Genomic DNA, 22856 nt, shown 5'->3' on the forward strand with positions numbered 1-22856 from the left:
TAATACAAAGGCAATAATAATTTTTAATCAATAAAATTTTATCAAATGCCCACTATGTATACAACACTGGGGGATACAGAAAGATCCCTGCACCTTTAGGAACTTACAATCTAGCTGTGACAGGAAACTCAAGATTTTCACAAAAGACAAATAACAATGTTATACAGTACATTCATCTGCTACAAAGTCCTATTCCAATGTGTCAAACATGGCAAGGAAGTAGCCTTAGGCATAAGCTAGATTCCTACATCCAAATAAGTGTGCATAGATAAGTCTTCCCTCTTTTAACCAATTCCAAAGGGAGTAAAGCTCAAGCATAGACTGCCACCCCCACGTCTTTTATAGTGGGAATTTCTCCCATTCTACTTCTCCCTTCCCCCTTCTCCCAGTACATTCCTCTCTTACCTTTTATTTTTTAAAAATCATCCCATCATAATCAACTCACACTAGTAGTATGCAGACACCTTCTAACTCCCTTCATAATGATAAAAGTTCTTAGGAGTTACATATGTCAACTTCCTATATAGAAATGTAAACAATTTCATTTTATTGAATCTGTTATGGTTACTCTTTCATGTTTACTTTTTTATGCTTCTCATGAGTCTTGTGCTTGGAGATCAAATTTTCTGTCCAACTCTGTTTCAGCAAGGGGGTTGGAAATCCTCTATTTCATTAAATATTCATTTTTCCCCCTGAAAGGTTATAACTTTTTTTGGGTAGATGATTCTTGGTTGCAATCCTAGCTCCTTTGCTTTCTGGATTAACATATTCCTTCAATGTGAAAGCCACTAAATCTTGCATGATCTAGGCTCCACAATATTTGAAGAGTTTCTTTCTGGCTGCCCGTAATATTTTCTCCTTGACCTGTGGGCTCTGGAATTTGGCTACAATATTACTGGAAGTTTCCATGTTGGGATCTCTTTTAGGAGGTGGTCAGTGGATTTTATTTCTACTTTATGTTTTGGGGAAGTTGTCCTAGATAATTTATCAAAATACGATGTCTAGGTTCTTTCTCTGATCATGGCTTTCAGGTAGTCCAATAATTTTTAAATGATCTCAGATGTTTTTCCAACAAGATATTTCAATACTTTTTCTTCATTCTTTTAACTTTGTTTTACTGTGTCTTTGTGTCTCAAGGAGTCATTAGTTTCCATTCGGTCAATTCTAATTTTTAAGGAATTATTTTCTTTCGTGAGCTTTTGTCTGTCCTTTTCCATCTGGCAAAGGCTGCTTTTTAAGGAGTTCTTTTCTTCATTGGTTTCGGGGTTCTTTTGTGCTTCTTTACCAGCAGGCCAATTCTGTTTTTTGAAGATGTTATTTTTTTCAGTATGCTTTTTTTTTTTTGGTGCTTCTTTTAACAAGCTATTGATTCTCTCTCTCATTCTCTCTCTCTCTCATTCTCTCTCTCTCTCTCTCTCTCTCTCTCTCTGTAGCACTTTAATTTCTTTTCCTAATATTTCCTCTATGACTCATCGCTTTAATGTTTTCAGGAATCCTTGTGGGATGTGGCTCCAATCAGCATTTTTCTTCAAGGTTTTACTTGTAGCTGTTTTCACATTATTATCTTCTGAATTTGTATCTTGTCTTCCCTTATGGTCTTTGTTGTTTGTTCACTTTTCCAGCCTCTTCATTGACTTTGAATTCTATGTTAAAATCGGGCTCTGCTCAGCTGAGGGTGAGGAAACACTTCAGGTTTTTCTTTTGGTAGGGGGAGCTCCTGTTTTCAGAGCTAGTTCTGGAGCTCTGCAAGTTTTCAGTGCTTCCAGGCTGGTGTGAAGCTCCTAAATGGTGTCCTTTTTGTCTCTGCATTCCTCAATGCCTAGCACAGCAGAAAGCTAATACATTTTTAAGTGAATGACAGTTATCCCTGTAAAGTCCTATATTCCAAATAAAAATACTGGATGGTCAAGATTAGAAAGCAAACCCTGAAACTAGACTTTTAATCAGTCAAGCAGCACTTAATGATTGTTGTGTAGAACCAGGTCTAGCCCTAGCAAGGCCCAGTGCTATGCAATGCAGATGAAAACACTGGCAAAAGACAACCTCAGGAGCTCCCAGTCTCAGAAACTGAGGCAGTGAAATTCCTTTACTTTTCAATAGTTATCAGCACTCTTTGGTGGTCATCCTTTGTTTCTGGGAGTGAACCAAAGACAATAGGGGAGTCACATCTTTGTTCTCACAAAGAGCTGAACTGGGAGAGAGAACCCAGAAGATGTGGACTGAACGAACCCACTCAGAGCCCATTCATTCTCAAAATAAAGAAGAATCATATAGCCAGAGATGTGATGCTTGCTGTCACACAGGGTCTGCAGAATCCATATTTCAACCTAAAATCAAGGGCCACCAGGCTTCCACTGCTGCCACCTGGTTAGAGGGCTCATTCCCCTCATGGAACAGCCCAACCTCAGAAGGTCCAAACTGGGAGACAAAAGGACAAAGGAAAGGGGGGGGTGTCTGACTTAGCAATGTGAGAGTAAGGATCCTGTGGGATACCAGGGCTCTATCCACCGCACTATTCAGTCTGCCTAAAAGTTGTATAACTTTGTATTCAGAATAAAAAAACAGAATCAGAATACACAAGTGATGGTCCTAGAAGACAGAATGGAACACACTGTGCCCTCCATCAGAGATGGAGTGGGGAGTTACTGAGGCAAAATATGGCATACATTCTCCTATGGAATCACTGTGAGATGGTGTTTGCTTCACTGGCTTTTTCTGTTACAAGGGAGGATTCAATCTGTTGGGGAAAAGTGTCTCCCATACCCTTATAAATGACTGTGACAAGAACAAAGTCACTGAGATCAATGTACTTCAGTTCTCTTTTAGAGAAATGATGGTCATTGAGAAGTATGACCAGACAACCATGCACACCCCAGTCAAAAGTGCCTGGAGCCCCAAAGCAGTCACCCTTCTTCCTTAGTTTGGTAAGCACCCTCCCCTAACCCTGCTGCACAATGAACTCAACAATCCAGGCATGGGTTGTTGAAAACAATGTGAAATTCTGCAAGAAAAGATCCGTATTCCCACCCTTTGATCTGGAGACCATAATATCCAATTAGTCAACATTTTTAAAGTGCTAACTATGTATCAGGGGAGAGTAAGATACCAAAAGTCTAGAGAATGCCAAGAACACGCCCATGTGTACAGCAACAGCCACTTGTGCACCACAATTGAGGAAGGTCTGAACAAACTGAGTGACATTAATTAATGGGGTATTAGGACTCTAGAGGGAACAAGGAATATGGAGAATTCAGATAAAATGAAAAAATTCTAAGAGCTGCTAAGAGAAGAAAGCAGGGCCAAAAGAATTCACTGAATGACCCAAAGAGACAACAGAAGCCAAGACTAACATCATGGCCCAGTGTTGGGGTCATGCTACCAAGGAGGGAACCCCTAAGGTCTTCTATCTCTTAACACTGGTAAACTTCAACGGGGGAAGGGCCACCCTAGCAACCTCAATGGCTCTAAGAGGCCCCCACTTTGTAAGAGACTAGTTTGAGGGGTGGCCCGGAAGAGTTTGTTGCATCAAAATAAAATGGACCACAAAAAACCAGATGGCAAACTGCTGGGTAAGCAGGGGCCCTGGCCCACTTCAGGCTTTCCAGGATTTCCTTGTGTTCCTCATGGGGTGAGGCTGTGGCAGACACAATCTGTGCCTTCATCCTCAGGGGCTTCACCATTCACACCTTTCTCTGCTTTTGCAACCCAGTTTCCCAATGCACCAAGCTCGCTGGCTCTCAAGGTTTCTAGCTATCCTGTATCTACTGAAGCTCCCAAAGGAGCTGCCACACCTTCAACTTGGCCATCTCCAATGGCTCCATCTCCAGGACACTGACAGCTAAATCTCTCCTTGGTGACAGGCTCTGAGGCCCACTCCTTCCCTGAGGCCACAGGTTGGGTGGGCTGCCCTGCATGGCTAATACACAACAAGTTACCCAGATTCAGATTAAAAGCCCTAGAAAGGGAGTTGAGAAGAATTAAGCCTTATCTTAAATAAGCAAAGGCCTCTTCCTAAGGCCTAGAAAGGCATTTTGGAAGACATCATAGGCTTCTAATTATAAGACTCCATTTTGTCCTAGAGAAATAAATTGCCTGGAAGGATGGTGACCTGTAAACAATAAGAGTCTTCTCTGCAAAGGAGAGACCATCCACTAGGGATACAGACGCTTCGTAGAGGGGCAGCCTGGACACCTTCTCTTTAGCGTCAGGCTTTCTAGGCCTGCCTGTAGCATTCAGAATACATGAACACCTATATTCTCTCTCTCTCTCTCTCTCTTTCTCTCTCTCTCTCTGTCCCACACACACACACAGGCAAAACATACACACATTTTCAACGACATTATAGCTGAATCACAAGCACTAAATGCTGAAGGGGAATTACAGTAGACGACACACAAAAACCTAAACCCAACCATGGGTAGGATCTGCTCCCAGCACATCCAGGAGTCTGCATTTCACTGACAAGACTGAGATCATATAAAATACATTCCTTTCTCTGCATCATTCACCCTCTCCCGCCCACCCCATTCTTCTCCTGGTTTATTCCCTTCTCGGCCTGGACAGGCCCACAGAACAGCCTGGGTTTCAGCCTCCCTGCCAAGTCAAGCCAGGCCCACAGTGTGGCCTCTGCCCATAGCTAGCCTCTCTCCTTTTCCATCCATCTGCAGTACCACCTCACCCCTGGGTCCTCTGTATCTGCCAGCAAATGTGCCCAGGCTCTAGGCAACCTGACAAAGGTTTCCCAGGACCCTTGTATCACCATCAAGTTGCTGCTGCCCATTATCTGTTAAACTTCTTTAGGTTTTCTTTTTTTTAGGCCCAACAAGATAGAAGGATGGTGCTGTGCCTCAACACTAAGTAATCAAAGGCTATATGGAGCCATGGATGGATCCACAGACCAGGGGTGAGCCCCCTCCCTGATGTCCTCTTCTTTCGAGGTCTTTAGAACATTCCTTCTCTCCCAGTTCTCTTCCTCCCTCTCTGACTTCTCTTCCAGGTCATACCCCCTACCTCCAGGTGGCCCTGGGGCCTGTTCTGGGCAGTATTTTCCATATGGCTTCCAGGGGTGATTTCATCAGCTATCAGTCCTGTAGGTTTACCTACCATCCAAAGATTCTCATATCTACCTCTCCAGCTGCAATCTCTTTGACCCCCAATCCCCATCTCCACTACTTTTCAGACATCCTGAACTGGATGTCCAGAAGACATCTTAAACTTAATATATCCAGAACAAAACTTATCTTTTAAAAAATATTTTTGAGGGGAAGCAACTGAGATTAAATGACTTACTCAGGGTCTGAACTCATGTTCTCCTGACTCCAGGGCCAGTGCCCCACCCAGCTGCCCCCTTCTCTTTCCCCCTAAACCCTCCCCTGCTCCTACCTTTTGTATTATTGTCAAGGGCACTATGGCCTTCTCACTCTGGCAAGCTCCTAACCTAGGGGTCACCCCAGATCCTCCGTGTCTCTCACCCCCCACACTCAAGCTGTCACCAAGGAAGGCTGGTCATTCTTATGCCTGTGACATCTCCTGAATAACAAGGCCCTTCTACCCTCCCCTACTGGCCCCACTCTGGGGCACACCCTCATTCCCTGCCACCTGGCCTGAGCCAATGCTCCCGCCTCTCCAAGACATCACCCGGATTAAATAGAGCAGTCTGACCCCTCAACAAGGCCAGTGACTCCCCACCACCTTCGGGACCAAAAGAGAAATGCTGCTTGGCCCTCGGAGCCCTTCCCTCCTCAAAGTCCTCTCACGCCTGGTCTTTCCCCATTCCAGCCCCAAGGCTTCGGGTCCCAGGAAGCCCTGGTGTCCACCTGGACGATCCCCTCGGGGGCAGGGCAGCCCCCCAGGCCCACCCCTGCTGGCCTAGCGCCGGGTGCGTAGTAGGTGCTTAACTGGCATCTTGGCTTAGGGTGCCAGTGCAGGGAAAGCAACCAGTCCACCAAGCCCTTCGGGCCCAACGTGCGCAGGCGGTGACCTTGGGCCGGCTGGAAGGGGCACTGGGCACCTGAAGGGGGCGAGGGCATGGGGGAGACGGCCAGCAGGCCCCCTGTCCCCCCACCTCCCCGGGGGTGCGATCCCGGACCCAGGCAAACGCCTCCTAGGTCCGGGTCCGAGGTCGATGTCGGAAGCGGTTCCGGCCTCCACGCTCTTGCCCCACGAGGGCAGGGCAAGCACAGCCGGTGCACAGTTAGCATTCCTGGGCCTTAGGACGCCGCGACCCCAACCCACTTTCTCCAGCCCCTCCCTCAATTCCCCTCAGGGCAAAGGCAAGCCCCGCCCCGGGGCGGGTTGGACGGAAAGGTGCGTGGGCGCGCGTGGGGGCGGGGAGGGGGGGGGGTCCGCAGCCGTTGCCATGGGAACGGGAGGAGGCGCGGACGCAGACGCGGCGTTGCCCGGCAACGCGGCCCCGGGCGCGACCACCCCACCCCCCACCGCGCCTGCACCTGCCGCTCCCCCGCGCCCTCCCCGCGCACGCGCACCTCGCGCCCCTCCGCCCGACCCACCCCCCCGCGCGCTCCCGTACCTCTTTCTTCTTCTGGGCCACGCTCGGGGGCGCGCACAGCAGCAACAGCAGCAGCGGCAGCAGGAGCGCGCAGCTCGCGCCCGCCAGGCCCCACCGCCACCGGCGCCGGAAGAGCCTGGCCACGCCGCCGCCTCGCGGGGCCGGTCCCGCCGCCGCCGCCGCCGTCTGTGACCTAGGCGCCGCCATGGCCCGAGCTCCGCTGCCTCCGCCGCCGCCGCTGCCCCGAGCTGACCGCGCCACCAACAGCCGGCACGGACGACCGCCGCCCCGCCCCACGCCGCGCCGAGGGAGAGGAACTGCGCCTGCGCAGTCCGACCCAGGCCCCGCCCCCGCCCTCGCTCCTCTCCCGCCCCGCCCCCTGACGTGCGTCTCTTTGCCGCCCCGCCTCCTGAGGCGGGGCTGCCTCTGACTCCGCCCCCTTCCTCTCCGTCTCCTCCTCTACGGCCCTGCCCCCAGCTCTCCTCTGTCGCTCCAATTCTGACTCCACCCCTCTTTGTGTGAACCCCCCCCAACTTAGACGTAGCTCCTCCCCCATCTTGTAGAAAAAGACCACGGGGCCTGGATGTGTCTCTGGGTGAGTCCTCCCCTCCCCTGGAGGTCATCTCCAGCGGATCCGTGGGCCGGCTGACTCTGGGGGAGAAAGGCAGGCCGGGCCCCTCCCACACCTGCCTCCCTGAAAGCCTCGTCATTTACAGGCCATGACGTCACCTCCCTGACGTCATGGTCCTCTAGGAGAAAGGCGGACAGCTACCTACCGGGGACCAGGGGCCACTTGCACTTCCCTCCCTGCCCCTCCCCTCCCCCATTCTCTCCCCTCCCCTCCCCCTTCCCCTCACACAGCCCCCCCTTACTTAAACCCATTCACTGGCCAGTCATGAAATCACCTTCTTGATGCTGTGGTCTTCCAGAACAGACGACTGACCGCAACAGCAGCCAAGCCCCTCCTGTGCGGCTCCTCCTGTGCGGCTCCTCCTGAGTGGCCCATCATGTGCGGCCCCCTACTGTGCGGGTCCTACTGTGCGGCTCCTCCTGTGCGGCTCCTCCTGAGTGGCCCATCATGTGCGGCCCCCTACTGTGCAGCTCCTCCTGTGCGGCCCCCTACTGTGCGGCTCCTACTGTGCGGGTCCTACTGTGCGGCTCCTCCTGTGCGGCTCCTCCTGAGTGGCCCATCCTGTGCAGCCCCCTACTGTGCGGACCCTCCTGTGCGGCCCCCTACGGTGCGGCTCCTACTGTGCGCGTGGTGAGCGCTGGAGGTGCAAGCACACAGCCAAGGTCCGAGCCCTCATGCTGAGCTGGCTTCAGGAGAGACTGTGGAAGTTCTGAGAGAGCTGCTGACAGCCTCACACACGCGTGCCCTCGTCCCCGCTCCTCCTCTCTCAGCAGCTTTGGCCCTTCCTCCAAAGTGACCTTCCTGGAGCTCAGGGCGGTCATCACACGCACACACACACGCACACACACACACGCACACGCACTCACATGCACACACACGTGCACACACATGCACTCGCACACACACACGCACACACACACGCACACGCACTCACATGCACACACACGCACTCGCACACACACACGCACACACACGCACACACACACACACGCACACACACGCACTCACACGCACTCACACGCACATGCACTCACACGCACACACACGCGCACACACATGCACTCACATGCACACTCACATGCACTCACACGCACACGCACACACACGCACACACACGCGCACACACATGCACTCGCACACACACACGCACACACACGCACACACACACACACGCACTCACACGCACTCACACGCACATGCACTCACATGCACACACACGCGCACACACATGCACTCACATGCACACTCACATGCACTCACACTCACACGCACACACACGCACTCACACGCACACACACGCACACACATACACTCACACGCACACACACGCACTCACACGCACACACGCACTCACACGCTCACACGCACTCACACGCACACACACACACTCCATTCCACTCAGGGGAGCATGACATAGTTCACCTGTCAGATTTACGGATGAGCGAAGAATGTGTGGCCAAGTAAGCGGGAGAGAGCGCTACAAAGTGTCACAGGGATCGTTGTGGTTGCATCAGAGTTAGAGGTCTGCACAAACAAAACGAATGCAGCCAATACTCAAAGAAAGGCAGGACAGTCTCTCATAAAGGCCTCATTTCTCAAATGTACAGAAAACTAGTCAACTTTATAAGAGTACACGTCATTCCCCCATTGGTAAGTGTCAAAGGATAAAAATAGGCAGTCTTCAGATGCAGACATCAAAACTATCCAGGCATATAAAAATACACTAAATCGCTGTAAATTAGAGAAGTACAAACTGAAACTCTTCTGAGGTAACGCCAGATTGGCTACAATGATAGAAAAGGGAAATGGCAGATGGTAGAGGGGATGTGGCAAAACTGGGACAATTGTGCTCTGTGGGTGCAGCGGCGAACCGATCCAACTGTTCTGGAGAACAATTTGGAATGATGGCCAAAGGGCTATCAAACTGTGCGTACCCTTTGATCCAGCAATACCACCACTAGGGCTGTATCCCAAAGACGTTAATGTAAGTGACCTAGCTATTCTCAGAAATAGAACGATCCAAGACAATTCTGAAAGATTTTGGATGAAAAATGCTATCCCTCCCCAGAGAAAGAATTGATGGTGTCCACATAAAGATCAGGACATGCTTTTTTTTTTTTTACTTTATTATTCTTGTTTTGGGGAGGTTCTTTGGCCTGCATTTTTTGTTTGTTCTTTACAACATGACTGATATGGAAATATGTTTTTCATAATTGCACATGTGTAGTCTGTGTCAAATTGCTTGCCTTCCAAGTGAAGGGGGAGGGGAAAGAAGAAGGAAGAGAATTTGGAACTCAAAATTAAAAAAAAAAAGGTTAAAATTTTTTCCTTACACATAATTGGGAAAAAATTTTTAAAAAAATTAAATCTAAAAAATGAGGAGCAACTTGCCCTAAAATCATTCTTCAATGTTTGCAAAGCACCTTCCCCAAGTACCTTCGTCCACAAATGCATTAGTGTAAGTACTAGGGATCACTCTTCAGTTGGACGTAGCCTAGAGATAGTAAATAACTTTACCAAAGGTGCTTGATGATGACAACGTCAGTGCTGACCGTGATGATGGTGATGCCCACCATTCATAGAACTATCTCAGATTTGCAAGTCACTTGACAAACATGATCTCATTTAATCCTCACAACAACCCTGAGAGGTACGTACTATTACTATCCTCATTTTACAGATGAGGAAACCAAAACAGACAGAGGTTGAATGATTCATTGAGAGTCAGATAATTAGGAAGCATCTGAGGCTTCATTGGGACTCAGGTCTTTCTGCTTCCAGGCCACACTCTATCCACTGCACCACCGAGTTGCTTTTATCTAAGAAAGCTAGGTATAAGTACTCTTTGCAGACAGCTCTGTTGGGTTTATATGCTCCCGGATAATGAGCACAGATCACTTAACTGTCGGACATTTCTAACTGCTTGTCAGGCAGTAGGCATCTCAGACTCACCACTTACTTCTAGGACCTATGTCCTTCTCAGCTGCCCTCTTTCAGGCTGGGTAAGGACATCACAGTATCAGGTTCCCAGGTTCACAACGTTACTTCATCCCTGATTTCACTCTCTCATATCTCCACTCTGCAATCAGTTGCCAAGTATTACTGATTCACCTTGTTCAGCATCTCTCCTGTGCATCAGCCCCTTCTCATCCCCACAGTCCCTCTATCAGTTCAGGCCTGGGCCATTGTAATTCCCTCCTAACTGGTCTCTCTGTCTCCAATCCATCTTCCCATACCTCATGAATATCTGATACAGTTTTCACCCTGCCACTCCCCTGCTCAAGAAGTTCCAGTGGCTCCCTCTTGCCTGGAGGATAAAATATAAATTGTTCAGTATTTATAGGCCTTGATGATTTGGTTCCAGGCTTGCTGTATCTTATTCTGGTTCACACACTCTACCTTTAGCCAAATTGGCTGCTGGCTGTTTCCCATGCATTCCACTCCACATCCTGTTTAGGTAAATTTTTGCACAAGTCATTCCTGTGTCAGGCATGCAAGTCACTTCTACCTATCTCTTTTCAGAACATTTAGGTGACTTTAAGACTCATCTCCAATGCCACCTCCTATATGAGGCCTGCCCTAACCCCCCTCATTCATAATGCTGCCTTTCCCAGACCTGAACTTACTTTGCATATACTGTGAATTTGCAGATGTGACCCGTGACCCTGGGCTCTCACAAGGGGTTCCATTCAATTCTGGGCTGGGTTTAATTTTAAACGTGCCTGATCTGAGGGTGCTTAGAAAAAGAGGGTCAGGATTTCTCTCTTTCTAATCCATTCATTAGAATCCATTCTAATCCAGAAATCTCTTAGATGTGGCTCTTCCCTGGGTCTCCCCAAAGCATGATTAATGATATCCCTTCTAATAAGAGTATTCAGTATACAGTATTCAGTATACAATGTGAGTACCAGGTACAGGTTTCTTTCCTCTGCTGTAGAAACTGTATAAAGTCTAAAGCACTCCTACACACACATTAACAAGTACAACACATGTACATCTCCAAGGGTCCATTATGCTCACCATGCTCCTCCTGGAGTGCAAAGGCAGATTTGGAAGACGTGCAACCGGAGCTGTCCATACTACAAGACTCCTGGCCAGCCAGTGTTTGGTTTTCATCCTTCAGCCATAGAATTCTCTCAGTGGTGGTCATCTCCATGGAGGACCCTGTTGTTATGGAAATGACCTCTTCCTGAGCAGTGAGCAGCTGACTTGGGATCTCTCGATCCTGGCACAATATTACCATCTAAGCAAGAAACATCCATTTCCCTGGATCTCTGGTTGATAACCCCATGCTTAGGAAAGGAAACACAAAGGCAGAAAACAACTCAGGCTGTTTTTGCTACTGTGTGCTATAGCCACTATTGCCACTATATGGTGGAGAGGACAAGAAATCCCCTCTTCCCCCTTTCTGAATGAGAGAGAAAGAAAGAGGGAAGGTACTGGCAAGGATTCTTTTAAGTGAATCACTCAAAAGAGCGGTCAGGGTCATTTCCACAGCTCTGATTGAAGGCTCATCACAAGACTCTACTCTCACAGACCATAAGCCTTCAACACAACATCCCCAGTCAAGGGAACCTACAGGAACCAAGTGGACATACCCACTATAGCTTTCCTGAAAGGACGACATCAGGCCACTCCCTGCCTCCAAGGAGGGGGATCCCAATTCTACATTGTTAATTGTTTAATCATAAAAATAATAGCTTCCATGTGAATAATGGAGAAGAATATCGGAAGCAAAGTCAGGATGTGTTATATGTAAAAATACCTACACTGTCTCAGAAGGACAGTTCTGATGTTTGTTCTCACATCCACTCCAGTCTTCCCATCATGTGCTTAGGAGGAGTAGCTTTGCCACACACCTGGCCCAGACCTGCCTAGCTCTAGTCTCTCTCCTGAACTCCAGTCTCGAGTCATCAGCTTTAAGGGTGAGGATGTTTTACATCATCAGCAAAGTGTTTTATGTGCATTATCTTGGACATTTCAAACCAGCTGTCCCACAGGCTTCTTAAACTCAATACATTCAAAATAACTCATTTCCTCTCCCAACCCACTCTCTTCCAAAGTCCCCATTTGAGGGGGATACAACCATCTTGAGGATACCACCATCTTTCTGGTCACTTAGATTTATAAGTTAGCAGCCATTTTCTAATCTTCACTCTCCTTTACCCTCCCTCTCCAATCAGCTGCCAAGTTTTGTCATTTGTGCTCTACAACATCCCTTGTATCTGCCTCCTTCTCTCCACATACAGTTATGCAAAGCATTTCCATATTAGTCATGTTATGAAAGAAAACACAGACCAAAAAAAAAAGACCTCAAGAAAAATAAAACTTAAAAAAGAATATGCTCCAATCTGCAATCAGACTCCATTAGTTCATTCTCTAGATGAGTCCTTTGGAATTGTCTGAAATCATTGCATTCCTGAGAATGGCTGTCATTGTGAAATCATCATCCTACAATGCTGTTGTTACTGTGTACAATGTTCTCCTGATTCTTCTCACTTTACTCTGCATCAATTCACGTAAGTCTTCTTAGGCTTTTCTGAAAGCTCATCATTTCTTATAGCACAATAGTATTCCATCACAATCATATACCACAACATGTTCAGCCATTCCCCAACTTCTAGGCATCCCCTCAATTTCCAATTCTTTGTCACCACAAAAAGAGCTGCTATAAATATTTTTCCCTTTCTTTCCCCTATTCTCCTCTCCTTTCCCCTCTCTTTCCTCTCCCCTTCATTGCCCTCTCCTTCCCCTTCCCTCCCTTCTTCTTCCCTCCCCTGCCCTCCCCAGTTGTTGTGAAATAGTACATCAGAGTTGTCTTAATTTGCATTTCTCCAATCAAAAGTGATGTAGAGTATTTTTATATGACTATAGATAGCTTTGATTTCTTCTACTGAAAACTGTCTGTGCATATCCTCTGATTATTTATCAGTTGAGGGATGAGATTATATAAACTTAGGAAAGAGGAATTTATAATGTAGACTAAACCTAAAAGTGAGTAGGGCTTCAATATTTTTTTCAGAGATGTGGTTGCTAAGTATTATAGTCACTTATTGGATGATGAGCTCCTGTTTATTGTCTTTCTTTGCATCCCCAACCTTAGCACAGTGCTAGGCATGTAGTGTACACTTAATAAATGTATGTTCATTTTTTAATTTGTTGACTTAACATAGCAATGTCAAGTTGCTGATGCATATACTCTGCTACTTATTGAAAAAGCTCCTAAGGAATATGCTAAAGGGAAACTCTTGTTACATTTATTTACCTGGAATACTGTTTCCCCAACTCATCTCTCTAGTGCCTGAGTTCTATGTGATGTGTGAATAGAGATTTTAGAAGAATTTGCATGCTTGTCACATTTTTCCTTCTAAAATATTGCATGGAGGTGGGGAAGGCAGCTAGGTGGTGCACTGACCTTGGAGTCTGAGTTCAAATTCAGCCTCAGACACTTACTAGCTGTGTGATCCTGGGCAAGTCACTTAAGTTTATTTGCCTTCAAAAATTAAATAAAATATTACATGGAGAATCATATGTATATCAAACATGCATATGTACTTTGTGCAGCAATTTTTAGTTTTCATTTTGCTCTAAAATTTCTCTAAGCTCCCCTTCCTCTCATACCTTAGACTCCTCTCCTAGCATGCCCAAAGCTATCATTTATATATGACTTACATTGGTATGTTCCATAGTCATCAATCCCAATTTCTATAGTTACACCATAGGACTTTGGGCTCAGAGATCCCAAGTTGGAAGAGACTTTGCAGGTCATCTAGTTCAACTCCCTTATTTTACAGATGAGGAAACCGAGGCCTAAGAGATTGAAGGGACCTGCCTAAAGTCACACAGGCACAGACTGAGAGGTATTTGGGATGTTCAGGATGGTGCCAAAAGGTCTCATGGCCACGTACTAGTTGGACAGGATAATTGAGGAGATCTCTGATGGCTTTGTAACGTCTCCCATCTTCAGTGGTCTTCAAGCCATTCAGCAATTCTTTGATATTTCAATAGACCCATGGTATTGTTAACGTGGAGACTGCCTCCACTGGGGCAGAACATCATTTATCCATCTTCTATAAATGACCTTGTCATGATATGGAAGTAATCATAAGCTCTCCATGGTAAGGCCAAGGGAATACAAATTCTGTCAGATTCTATCAAGGGGGGAAGACTTTCAGGCAGAATTTTGGCAAAGACTATGTCTGTTGTCTAGGGACTGACCTACCTTATACATGCAGCATTATTTTTTCATTAAAATTATCTTCAATTATGAATTCCATTCCTCCTTGCAGCCACTCCTCCATCTACTGAGAAGGAAAGAAATACAATACTCATTATACACATGAGGTCATGCAAAATATATTTCTACATTAGTCAATGTATATAGCTTAATGAGAAATAGGGACTCATCATCAGCCAGTTGGCCACTAACTGATGATGGCTTTTTTAGGCCACAGTGATCCATTGAAAAGATACAAATCCAAAATGGTCTTCTGTCCTGTGAAGTTTCTTTTTACTTCCCTGGCACTGGTGGTGAGATAACAGAAAAGCTGGAAGGGGTGCTAAGAATGGCAGATTTTATACAATAACATTACTTTGTTAAGTTGTTAGAGAGAATATTGTCTAGTGACTGATCAGATGAGACATTCTTGGAGAAGCAGAACCATAACCATGTGAGTATTCCTATGATACGTGAAACTAGAAGACATAAAGAAACTGCAGCATAACAGAAGAAAGAATTTCAAGTTTGTTTATTCATTCCTAAAGGATTGATGAACCAGGCAAGGTACCTGTAAACACTGAGAATATGAAGGCAAACTTCTCCTCTGGGAGATGATGCAAGGAGTTGGCTTCTTCATGGTCCCAAGGGTGACAATAAAACCCAGCCCATGTCATTTCTCATGAAGGTGGATCTTCCCAACTTGCCATGTTCCCAAGGGCTGTGATGAATGAAGAAGCGAAGAAATTCTGGGAATCCCTTGACAGAACCTTCCAAATCAAGTTAACATAGACCTTGTACTTCATGCTATAGTTAGAGAAACTGAAGTCAGGAAAAAAAGAGAAGGAGGGATGATGGCACCTAAAAGACTTTTTAGCAATCTTGACAAAATGTAGTCAATGTGAAGTGATCCACTGACCAACATGTGGAGAAATAAATTTCAGAGGCCAATTGGTGGTGGGGTCTTCAGCTGTTTTCTGTCTTCCTTAGCCATTCTCCCTTGTGAAATGTTCACAGCTCTTTAATCCCTTGCTCAACAATCATTCCTTATGAGCATCACATGAACTACCCTCTAATTGTGCATGGATACCCGGGGTTATATTTTGATCCCTGTTCTTTCAAAACAAACCATTTGCCACTGACCAAATGGAAGAAAATGAACACTTCTGATTTCCTTTGCCTACCACCTCTGTTCATCTGAACTTTTTCTTTGTGAAACCAAAAACAAAACTGAAAACAGTTTGTAACTTGAGTTTTTAAAATGCAGCCCTTTATATCCATAAATGACCATGATGTAAAAGTTTTAAATAAAATATTCTTTAAACATTTTCTTAAAATTCAAGCAAATGCAAAACCATCCTGCTAAAACATTTCTCCCAACCTAGGTCAAATGCTAAATTCTGATTCAGTCTTCCTCCTGGAATCCCCTATTGTAACATAAAGAATGGTCATGGTGGTGGTGAGCAGTGGCATGATCTATGGTTATGTTGATGAAGTGAGGTGGGGCAGGGCTATTCTAATGGACACTTTCCTTTCTATGCTGGAATTTTCTACTATGGGAATATAGGAAGGATTGGGTTTGGAAGAACTTTCTGCATTGGAAGTCTTTGCGAAAATTCCATGGTGGTGCTCAAATCAGTAAATATTGTCTTCCTAAGAAGTCAATTAGCATTATTACCAACTTCATTCCACTCTGCTAGCATGTGGGGTGTTGCCTCTGTTATAATGGTCAAGGGTTAGACTGGGAGTATTGGGTAGCTTCTATGATAGAAAAAGGGTAAGACTGAGGAGACAGAGAATAAGAGCTGACTTAGGACCAAGGATGTAAAGTCTGATGATACCTGGGGGCTTATGGGAAGCTATGAGGACTATTGTCCCAATCTCCTCTCAAGCCTTGCTTAATAGGCAATGTGGTAACACTCCAGAGACTGATTCCTGGCTCCCTTGGACTTGGGTAGATTGGTCTAGTAAAGGGATGGCTACGACACAGAAGAAAGGAATCTTAGAAGTATGATCAAGTGACATAGCAGAAATATTGGGTTTAGGATCAGAGGATCTGAAGACAAAACTGACCTCTGACATTTACTACCTATGTGATTGTGACTTAGGCTTTATGGGCCTCAGTTATGTGATGTATAAAATGAAGGGATGGACTCAATGATTCCCAAGATCCCTTTCAGCTCTATGATCCTATTTCCCAAAGATTTATAACTTCTACCGAGGAAGGAATAAAGAAAACTGAGTTCCAGAGAATGTCAGGGATGAATCACAATTTCTGTCCTCTTAACTGCTTAAAAATGTGTAAGAAAGAACTGACTAGATGAATCTCAATTCAATCTAGGTTCCCCAATCCATTTGATGAAATTACATACTTTGAACCTTTGTCATAAGGGTGCCTCCCTCATGAAGATGGAAATGTGCCATAGCTAAAGGATGAAGTTAACTCTCCTAATTGCACCTCCATCAAAGATAACTGATGACTGGGAGTCAAAGACCTAGCCAACACCAACTTACCTCCATGATCTGGAACAGTAGATTATAAAAATAGCTCCCTGTTTTTTTGAGGGGAGGTGGGAACCCTTCTCCCTTTTCATATGCTTTGATTTCCAGCAAGGGAGGAGGATTTCTTACCCTCCACCATACCCATATCCAGTGGTCAAAGCCTGTACTCTGGCAACATGTCCTTGCCAAGGAAAGTCTTACCCTCAAGTTTCCTGACTACATTAGCTGCATTCTCCTGCTCCTATTCTGAATATAACAATGAAAAGCAAATCTGACATTTCCAGCTGTGGCACTGAGCAGATGGGTCAAGAGGTAACATTTGACATTGACATTGACATTTGGGCATCAGAAAGGAGAAAATTCCTTAATAGCATGTTTCTCAGGGTAGAGGATGGTCAAACAGAACCACTCTTGAAATGGAAGATCAAACAAAATCTTTTCTGTGATTTGGTTGGATTGTGCAAGGCCCAGGTGAACACAACATGTCTATTCAACTCTTCTAAATAAGGTCTTTACCTTTTAGATGGAGGAAAAAGAATGTACTAAACTAGTGAACTGCTTGATGTTTCTTGTTTCTTCATAAGCACACATTTGCTTGTCTGGGGCATCAGGTTCAGGTCTGACTATATCATTACCTTTTCAAAAATCTTCATTGATTCTCTTTTGCCTTAAGGATCAAGTGCCAACTCCTCAGCATAATGTTAAGTGCCTGTTATAATATGATTCCAATCAATCAATTGGCAAGTATTTATAAAGCACTTCATATGAGCTGGACACCTTGTTAAACATGGAGATAAAAATATCCAAAGGAAAAACAATACCTGGAGGCGGAACCAAGATGGTGGAGTAGAAGGAGGGACCTGTAGAAGCTCCCCTCCATAGCCCATAAAATATCTGTAAAACATGACTCTAAAAAAATTCTACAGTAGCAAAAGTCACAAAACAACAGAGTGAAAGAGATTTCCAGCCAAAGAAAGCCTGGAAGGCTGACAGGAAAGGTCTATTGCACAGGGCCCAGAGCAGAGCACAACCCAACCTTGATAGGACTGAAATAGACTTTAGGGTGTTGAATCCCTGGCAGCAGCTGCAGTTCCCAGATTGCTCAATCAATAAATGTCAAAGACAGCTTAAAAGGTCCATGAGAAAGCTCTTATACCTGGGTGAGAAGGGAACAGTAGTAACTGCCAGCAGTAGCAACTGCCAGAGCAGTGTCCATTTTTGGAGCCTACCACCTAAAGATCCTGGGGGAATTGAGCTGCTGATCTGAATCTCAGACATGAGTGGCTCTCTTGGGTTGAGGAAGAATGCTGGTGTGGTGGAGCTGGAGGAGGTTGTGGAGAGGGAATTGTACTTGCAGATCCTGGGTAGAACAGAGTTCTTGTGGTTGCTCACAGACAAGAGCACAGACCAGGAGAGGAGTAAAATCCTCTTCCTTGATTGTGCTACCTTAGGGGGGCCGAGCCAAGATGGTGGAGTAGAAAGACACACATAAGCTAGCTCTGAACACACAGCCCATAAAGTATCTGTAAAGAAAAACTCCCAACAAATTCTAGAGCAGCAGAAGCCACAGAACAATGGAACAGACGATATTTTTGTTCCAGAGAGCCCTGAAAACCTCTCACAAAAGGTCCATCATGCCCTGGACTCGGAGCCAAGCCCAGCCCTGTCTTGGCCACGCCACACCAAGAGGAGAGGATCCGAGCAGGCTTCAGGGACAGAATCTCCAGCGGGCCATGCAGGTCCCTCCACCCACGGGCCCCAAAGGTTGGTGAGAGGGTCTTCTCAGCTTGCTGAGAGGGGAGTGGGGTCCCCCCATAACTCAGGCCCCCTTGAGAGGCAGCAGCAGAGGCGGCAGCAGACCTGGGCTCCCCAAGCAGGCAGGAGCTCGGATCCATTGTTGAAAGTCTCCACATAAACCCTCTGAGGGAACTGAGCCCGTGAGGCCACCCTGCCCTGACCTGAGCACCTGAACTTAATCTCACACTGAATAGCAGCCCTACCCACGCCAAAAGCCGTGAGGCTGGGAAGCAGCATTTGAATCTCAGACCCCAAGTGCTGCCTGGGTGGATCTGGAGGCAAGGTGGGTGTGAAGAGAATACTCAGAAGTCAAGTCACTGGCTGGGAAAATGCCCAGAAAAGGGAAAAAAGATAAGACTATAGAAGGTTACTTTCTTGGTGAACAGGTATTTCCTCCCTTCCTTTCTGATGAGGAAGAACCATGCTTACCATCAGGGAAAGACACAGCATTCAAGGCTTCTGTATCCCAGCCCACGCAATGGGCTCAGGCCATGGAAGAGCTCAAAAAGGATTTTGAAAATCAAGTTAGAAAGATGGAGGAAAAACTGGGAAGAGAAATGAGAGAGATGAAAGGAAAAGAATGAAAAGCAGGTCCACACCCTGCTAAAGGAGACCCAAAAAAATGCTGAAGAAAATAACACCTTGAAAAACAGGGTAACTCAACTGGCAAAAGAGGTTCAAAAAGCCAATGAGGAGAAGAATGCTTTAAAAAGCAGAATTAGCCAAATGGAAAAGGAGGTTCAAAAGCTCACTGAAGAAAATACTTCTTTCAAAATTAGAATGGAACAGATGGAGGCCAATGACTTTATGAGAAACCAAGAAATCACAAAACAAAACCAAAAGAATGAAAAAATGGAAGATAATGTGAAATATCTCATTGGAAAAACAACTGACCTGGAAAATAGATCCAGGAGAGACAATTTAAAACTTATGGGCCTACCTGAAAGCCATGATAAAAAAAAGAGCCTAGACATCATCTTTCATGAAATTATCAAGGAAAACTGCCCTGAGATTTTAGAACCAGAGGGCAAAATAAGTATTCAAGGAATCCACAGATTACTGCCTGAAAGAGATCCAAAAAGAGAAACTCCTAGGAACATTGTGGCCAAATTCCAGAGTTCCCAGGTCAAGGAGAAAATATTGCAAACAGCTAGAAAGAAACAATTGGAGTCTTGTGGAAATACAATCAGGATAACACAAGATCTAGCAGCTTCTACATTAAGGTATTGAAGGGCATGGAACAGGATATTCCAGAAGTCAAAGGAACTAGGACTAAAACCAAGAATCACCTACCCAGCAAAACTGAGTATAATACTTCAGGGGAAAAATTGGTCTTTCAATGAAATAGAGGACTTTCAAGCATTCTTGATGAAAAGACCAGTGCTGAAAAGAAAATTTGACTTTCAAGCACAAGAATGAAGAGAAGCATGAAAAGGTTAACAGCAAAGAGAAGTCATAAGGGACTTACTAAAGTTGAACTGTTTATATTCCTACATGGAAAGACAATATTTGCAACTCTTGAAACTTTTCAGTATCTGGGTAGTGGCTGGGATTACACACACACACACACACACACACACACACACACACACACAGAGACAGAGTGCACAGAGTGAATTGAAGAGGATGGGATCATATCTTAAAAAAATGAAATCAAGCAGTGAGAGAGAAATATATTGGGAGGAGAAAGGGAGAAATGGAATGGGGCAAATTATCTCTCATAAAAGAGGCAAGCAAAAGACTCATTAGTGGAGGGAAAAAGAGGGGAGGTGAGAGAAAAAACATGAAGTTTACTCTCATCACATTCCACTAAAGGATGGAATAAAATGCACACTCATTTTGGTGTGAAAACCTATCTTAAAATACAGGAAAGTGGGGGATAAGGGGATAAGCAGGGTAGGGGGGATGATGGAAGGGAGGGCATGGGGAGGAGGGAGCAATTTGAGGTCACCACTCATGGGGAGGGACAGGATCAAAAGAGAGATTAGAAGTAATGGGGGACAGGATAGGATGGAGGGAAATATAGTTAGTCTTATACAACACGACTATTATGGAAGTCATTTGCAAAACTACGCAGATATGGCCTATATTGAATTGCTTGCCTTCCAAAGGGACGGGGTGGGGAGGGAGGAAGGAAGAGGAGTTGGAACTCAAAGTTTTAGGAACAACTGTCGAGTACTGTTCTTGCTACTAGGAAATAAGAAATACAGGTAAAGGGGTATAGAAAGTTATTTGGCCCTACAGGACAAAAGAGAAGATGGAGACAAGGGCAGAGAGGGAAGATAGAAGAGAGGGCAGATTGGTGATGGGGCAATTAAAATGCTTGGTGTTTTGGGGTGGGGGGAGGGGACGAAAGGGGAGAAAATTTGGAACCCAAAGTTTTGTGAAAATAAATGTTAAAAGTTAAATAAAAAAATAAATAAATAAAATGGAAAAGTAAAAAAAAAAGTTTGTGCTACCTTAGAGGAACTGAGAACTTACAGGTCCCCAGAGTATACCCTCCTCTTGACAAAGGCCTCAAAAGTCAAGTAATTGTCTGGGAAAATGCCCAAAAAATGGAAAAATAAGACAATAGAAGGCTACTTTTTCTTGGTAAACACTTATTTTCTTCCATCCTTTCAGATGAGGAAGAACAATGCATGCCTACAAGTCAAGGTTTCTGCATGCAAAATATCCAAAATAAATATGCAACCGTCTCAGGCCATGGAGGAGCTCAAAGAGGATTTTGAAAATCAAGTAAGAGAGGTGAAGGAAAAATTGGGAAGAGAAATGAGAGTGATGCAAGACAATTATGGAAAGCAAGTCAATAGCTTGCTAAAGGAGACCCAAAACATGCTGAAATAATAAAAATGCTGAAATGCTTTAAAAATAGGCTAAGTCAATTGGCAAAAGAAGTCCCAAAAACCAATGAGGAGAAGAATGCTTTAAAAAGCAGAATTAGCCAAATGGAAAAGGACATTCAAATGCTCATTGAAGAAAATGATTCTTTAAAAATTATAATGGAGCAGATGGAAACTGATGAGGTTTGTGAGAAACCAAGAAACCAAGAAATTACAAAACAATACCAAAAGAATGAAAAAATAGAAGATAATGTGAAATATCTCAATGGAAAAAAACTGACATTGAAAATAGATTCAGGAGAGACATTTTAAAAATTATGGGACCACCTGAAAGCCATGATAAAAAAAAAGAGCCTAGACATCATATTTCATGAAATTGTCAAGGAAAACTGCCCTGATATTCTAGAATCAAAGGGTAAAATAAATATTGAAAGAATCCAGTGATCACCTCTTGAAAGAGATCCAAAAAGAGAAACTCCTAGGAATATTGTAGCCAAATTTCAGAGTTCCAAGGTCAAGGAGAAAATATTGCAAACAGCTAGAAAGAAACAATTTGAGTGTTGTGGAAATACAATCAGGATAACATAAAATCTAGCAGCTTCTACATTAAGAGATTGAAGGGCTTGGAATAAGATATTCCAGAAGACAAACGAACTAGAATTAAAACCAAGAATCACCTACCAAGCAAAAATGAGTATAATGCTTCAGGGGAAAAAATGGTCATTCAATGAAATAGAGGACTTGCAAGCATTCTTGATGAAAAGACCAGAGCTGAATAGAAAATTTGACTTTCAAACACAAGAATCAAGAGAAGCATGGAAAGGTAAAGAGGAAAGAGAAATCATAAGGGACTTACTCTAGCTGAACTGTTTACGTTCCTACATGGAAAGATAATATTTATAACTCTTGAAACTTTTCTCAGTATTTGGGTAGTTGGAAGCATTACACACACACACACACACACACACACACACACACACACACACACTCACACACACACTCACACACACACTCACACACACACACTCACACACATGCAGAGCACAGGGTGAGTTGAATAGGAAGGGATGATATCTAAAAAAATCAAAACAAGGAGTGAGAGGAATATATTGGAAAGAAAAAAGGAGAAATGGAATGGGGCAAGGTATCTCTCATGAAAGAGGCAAGAAAAAGTTTTTTCAATGGAGGGGAAAGGGGTTGAAGTGAGAGGGAAATAGTGAAGCTTACTCTCATCACATTTGGCTTAAGGAGGGAATAACATGCATACTCAATCTGATATGAAAATCTATCTTACACTACAGGAAAGTAGGGGAGAAGGGGATAAGTGGGGTGGGGGGATGATAGAAGGGAGGGCAAATGGAA

General features: G+C 44.9%; 1 protein-coding gene across 3 annotated transcripts in view; it reads right to left on the bottom strand.

The window, feature by feature from the left end:
* TUSC3 (tumor suppressor candidate 3) overlaps nucleotides 1-6819 on the bottom strand; it is a 69036-nt gene extending 62217 nt beyond the window's left edge. For 2 of the 3 annotated variants that reach the window (XM_072625687.1, XM_072625688.1), the window contains exon 1: nucleotides 5817-6092. In XM_072625687.1, coding sequence (XP_072481788.1) covers nucleotides 5817-6029 — 213 coding nt within the window. In that variant the 5' untranslated portion in view covers nucleotides 6030-6092. Of the gene's footprint in view, nucleotides 1-5816; nucleotides 6093-6529 lie in introns of those variants that run through there. The other variant, XM_072625689.1, reaches the window with a different exon arrangement.
* Between the last annotated feature and the right edge of the window lie 16037 nt (nucleotides 6820-22856).

Source organism: Notamacropus eugenii, chromosome 7 (assembly GCF_028372415.1).
Source record: "Notamacropus eugenii isolate mMacEug1 chromosome 7, mMacEug1.pri_v2, whole genome shotgun sequence".
Classification (NCBI taxonomy): Eukaryota; Metazoa; Chordata; class Mammalia; order Diprotodontia; family Macropodidae; genus Notamacropus; species Notamacropus eugenii.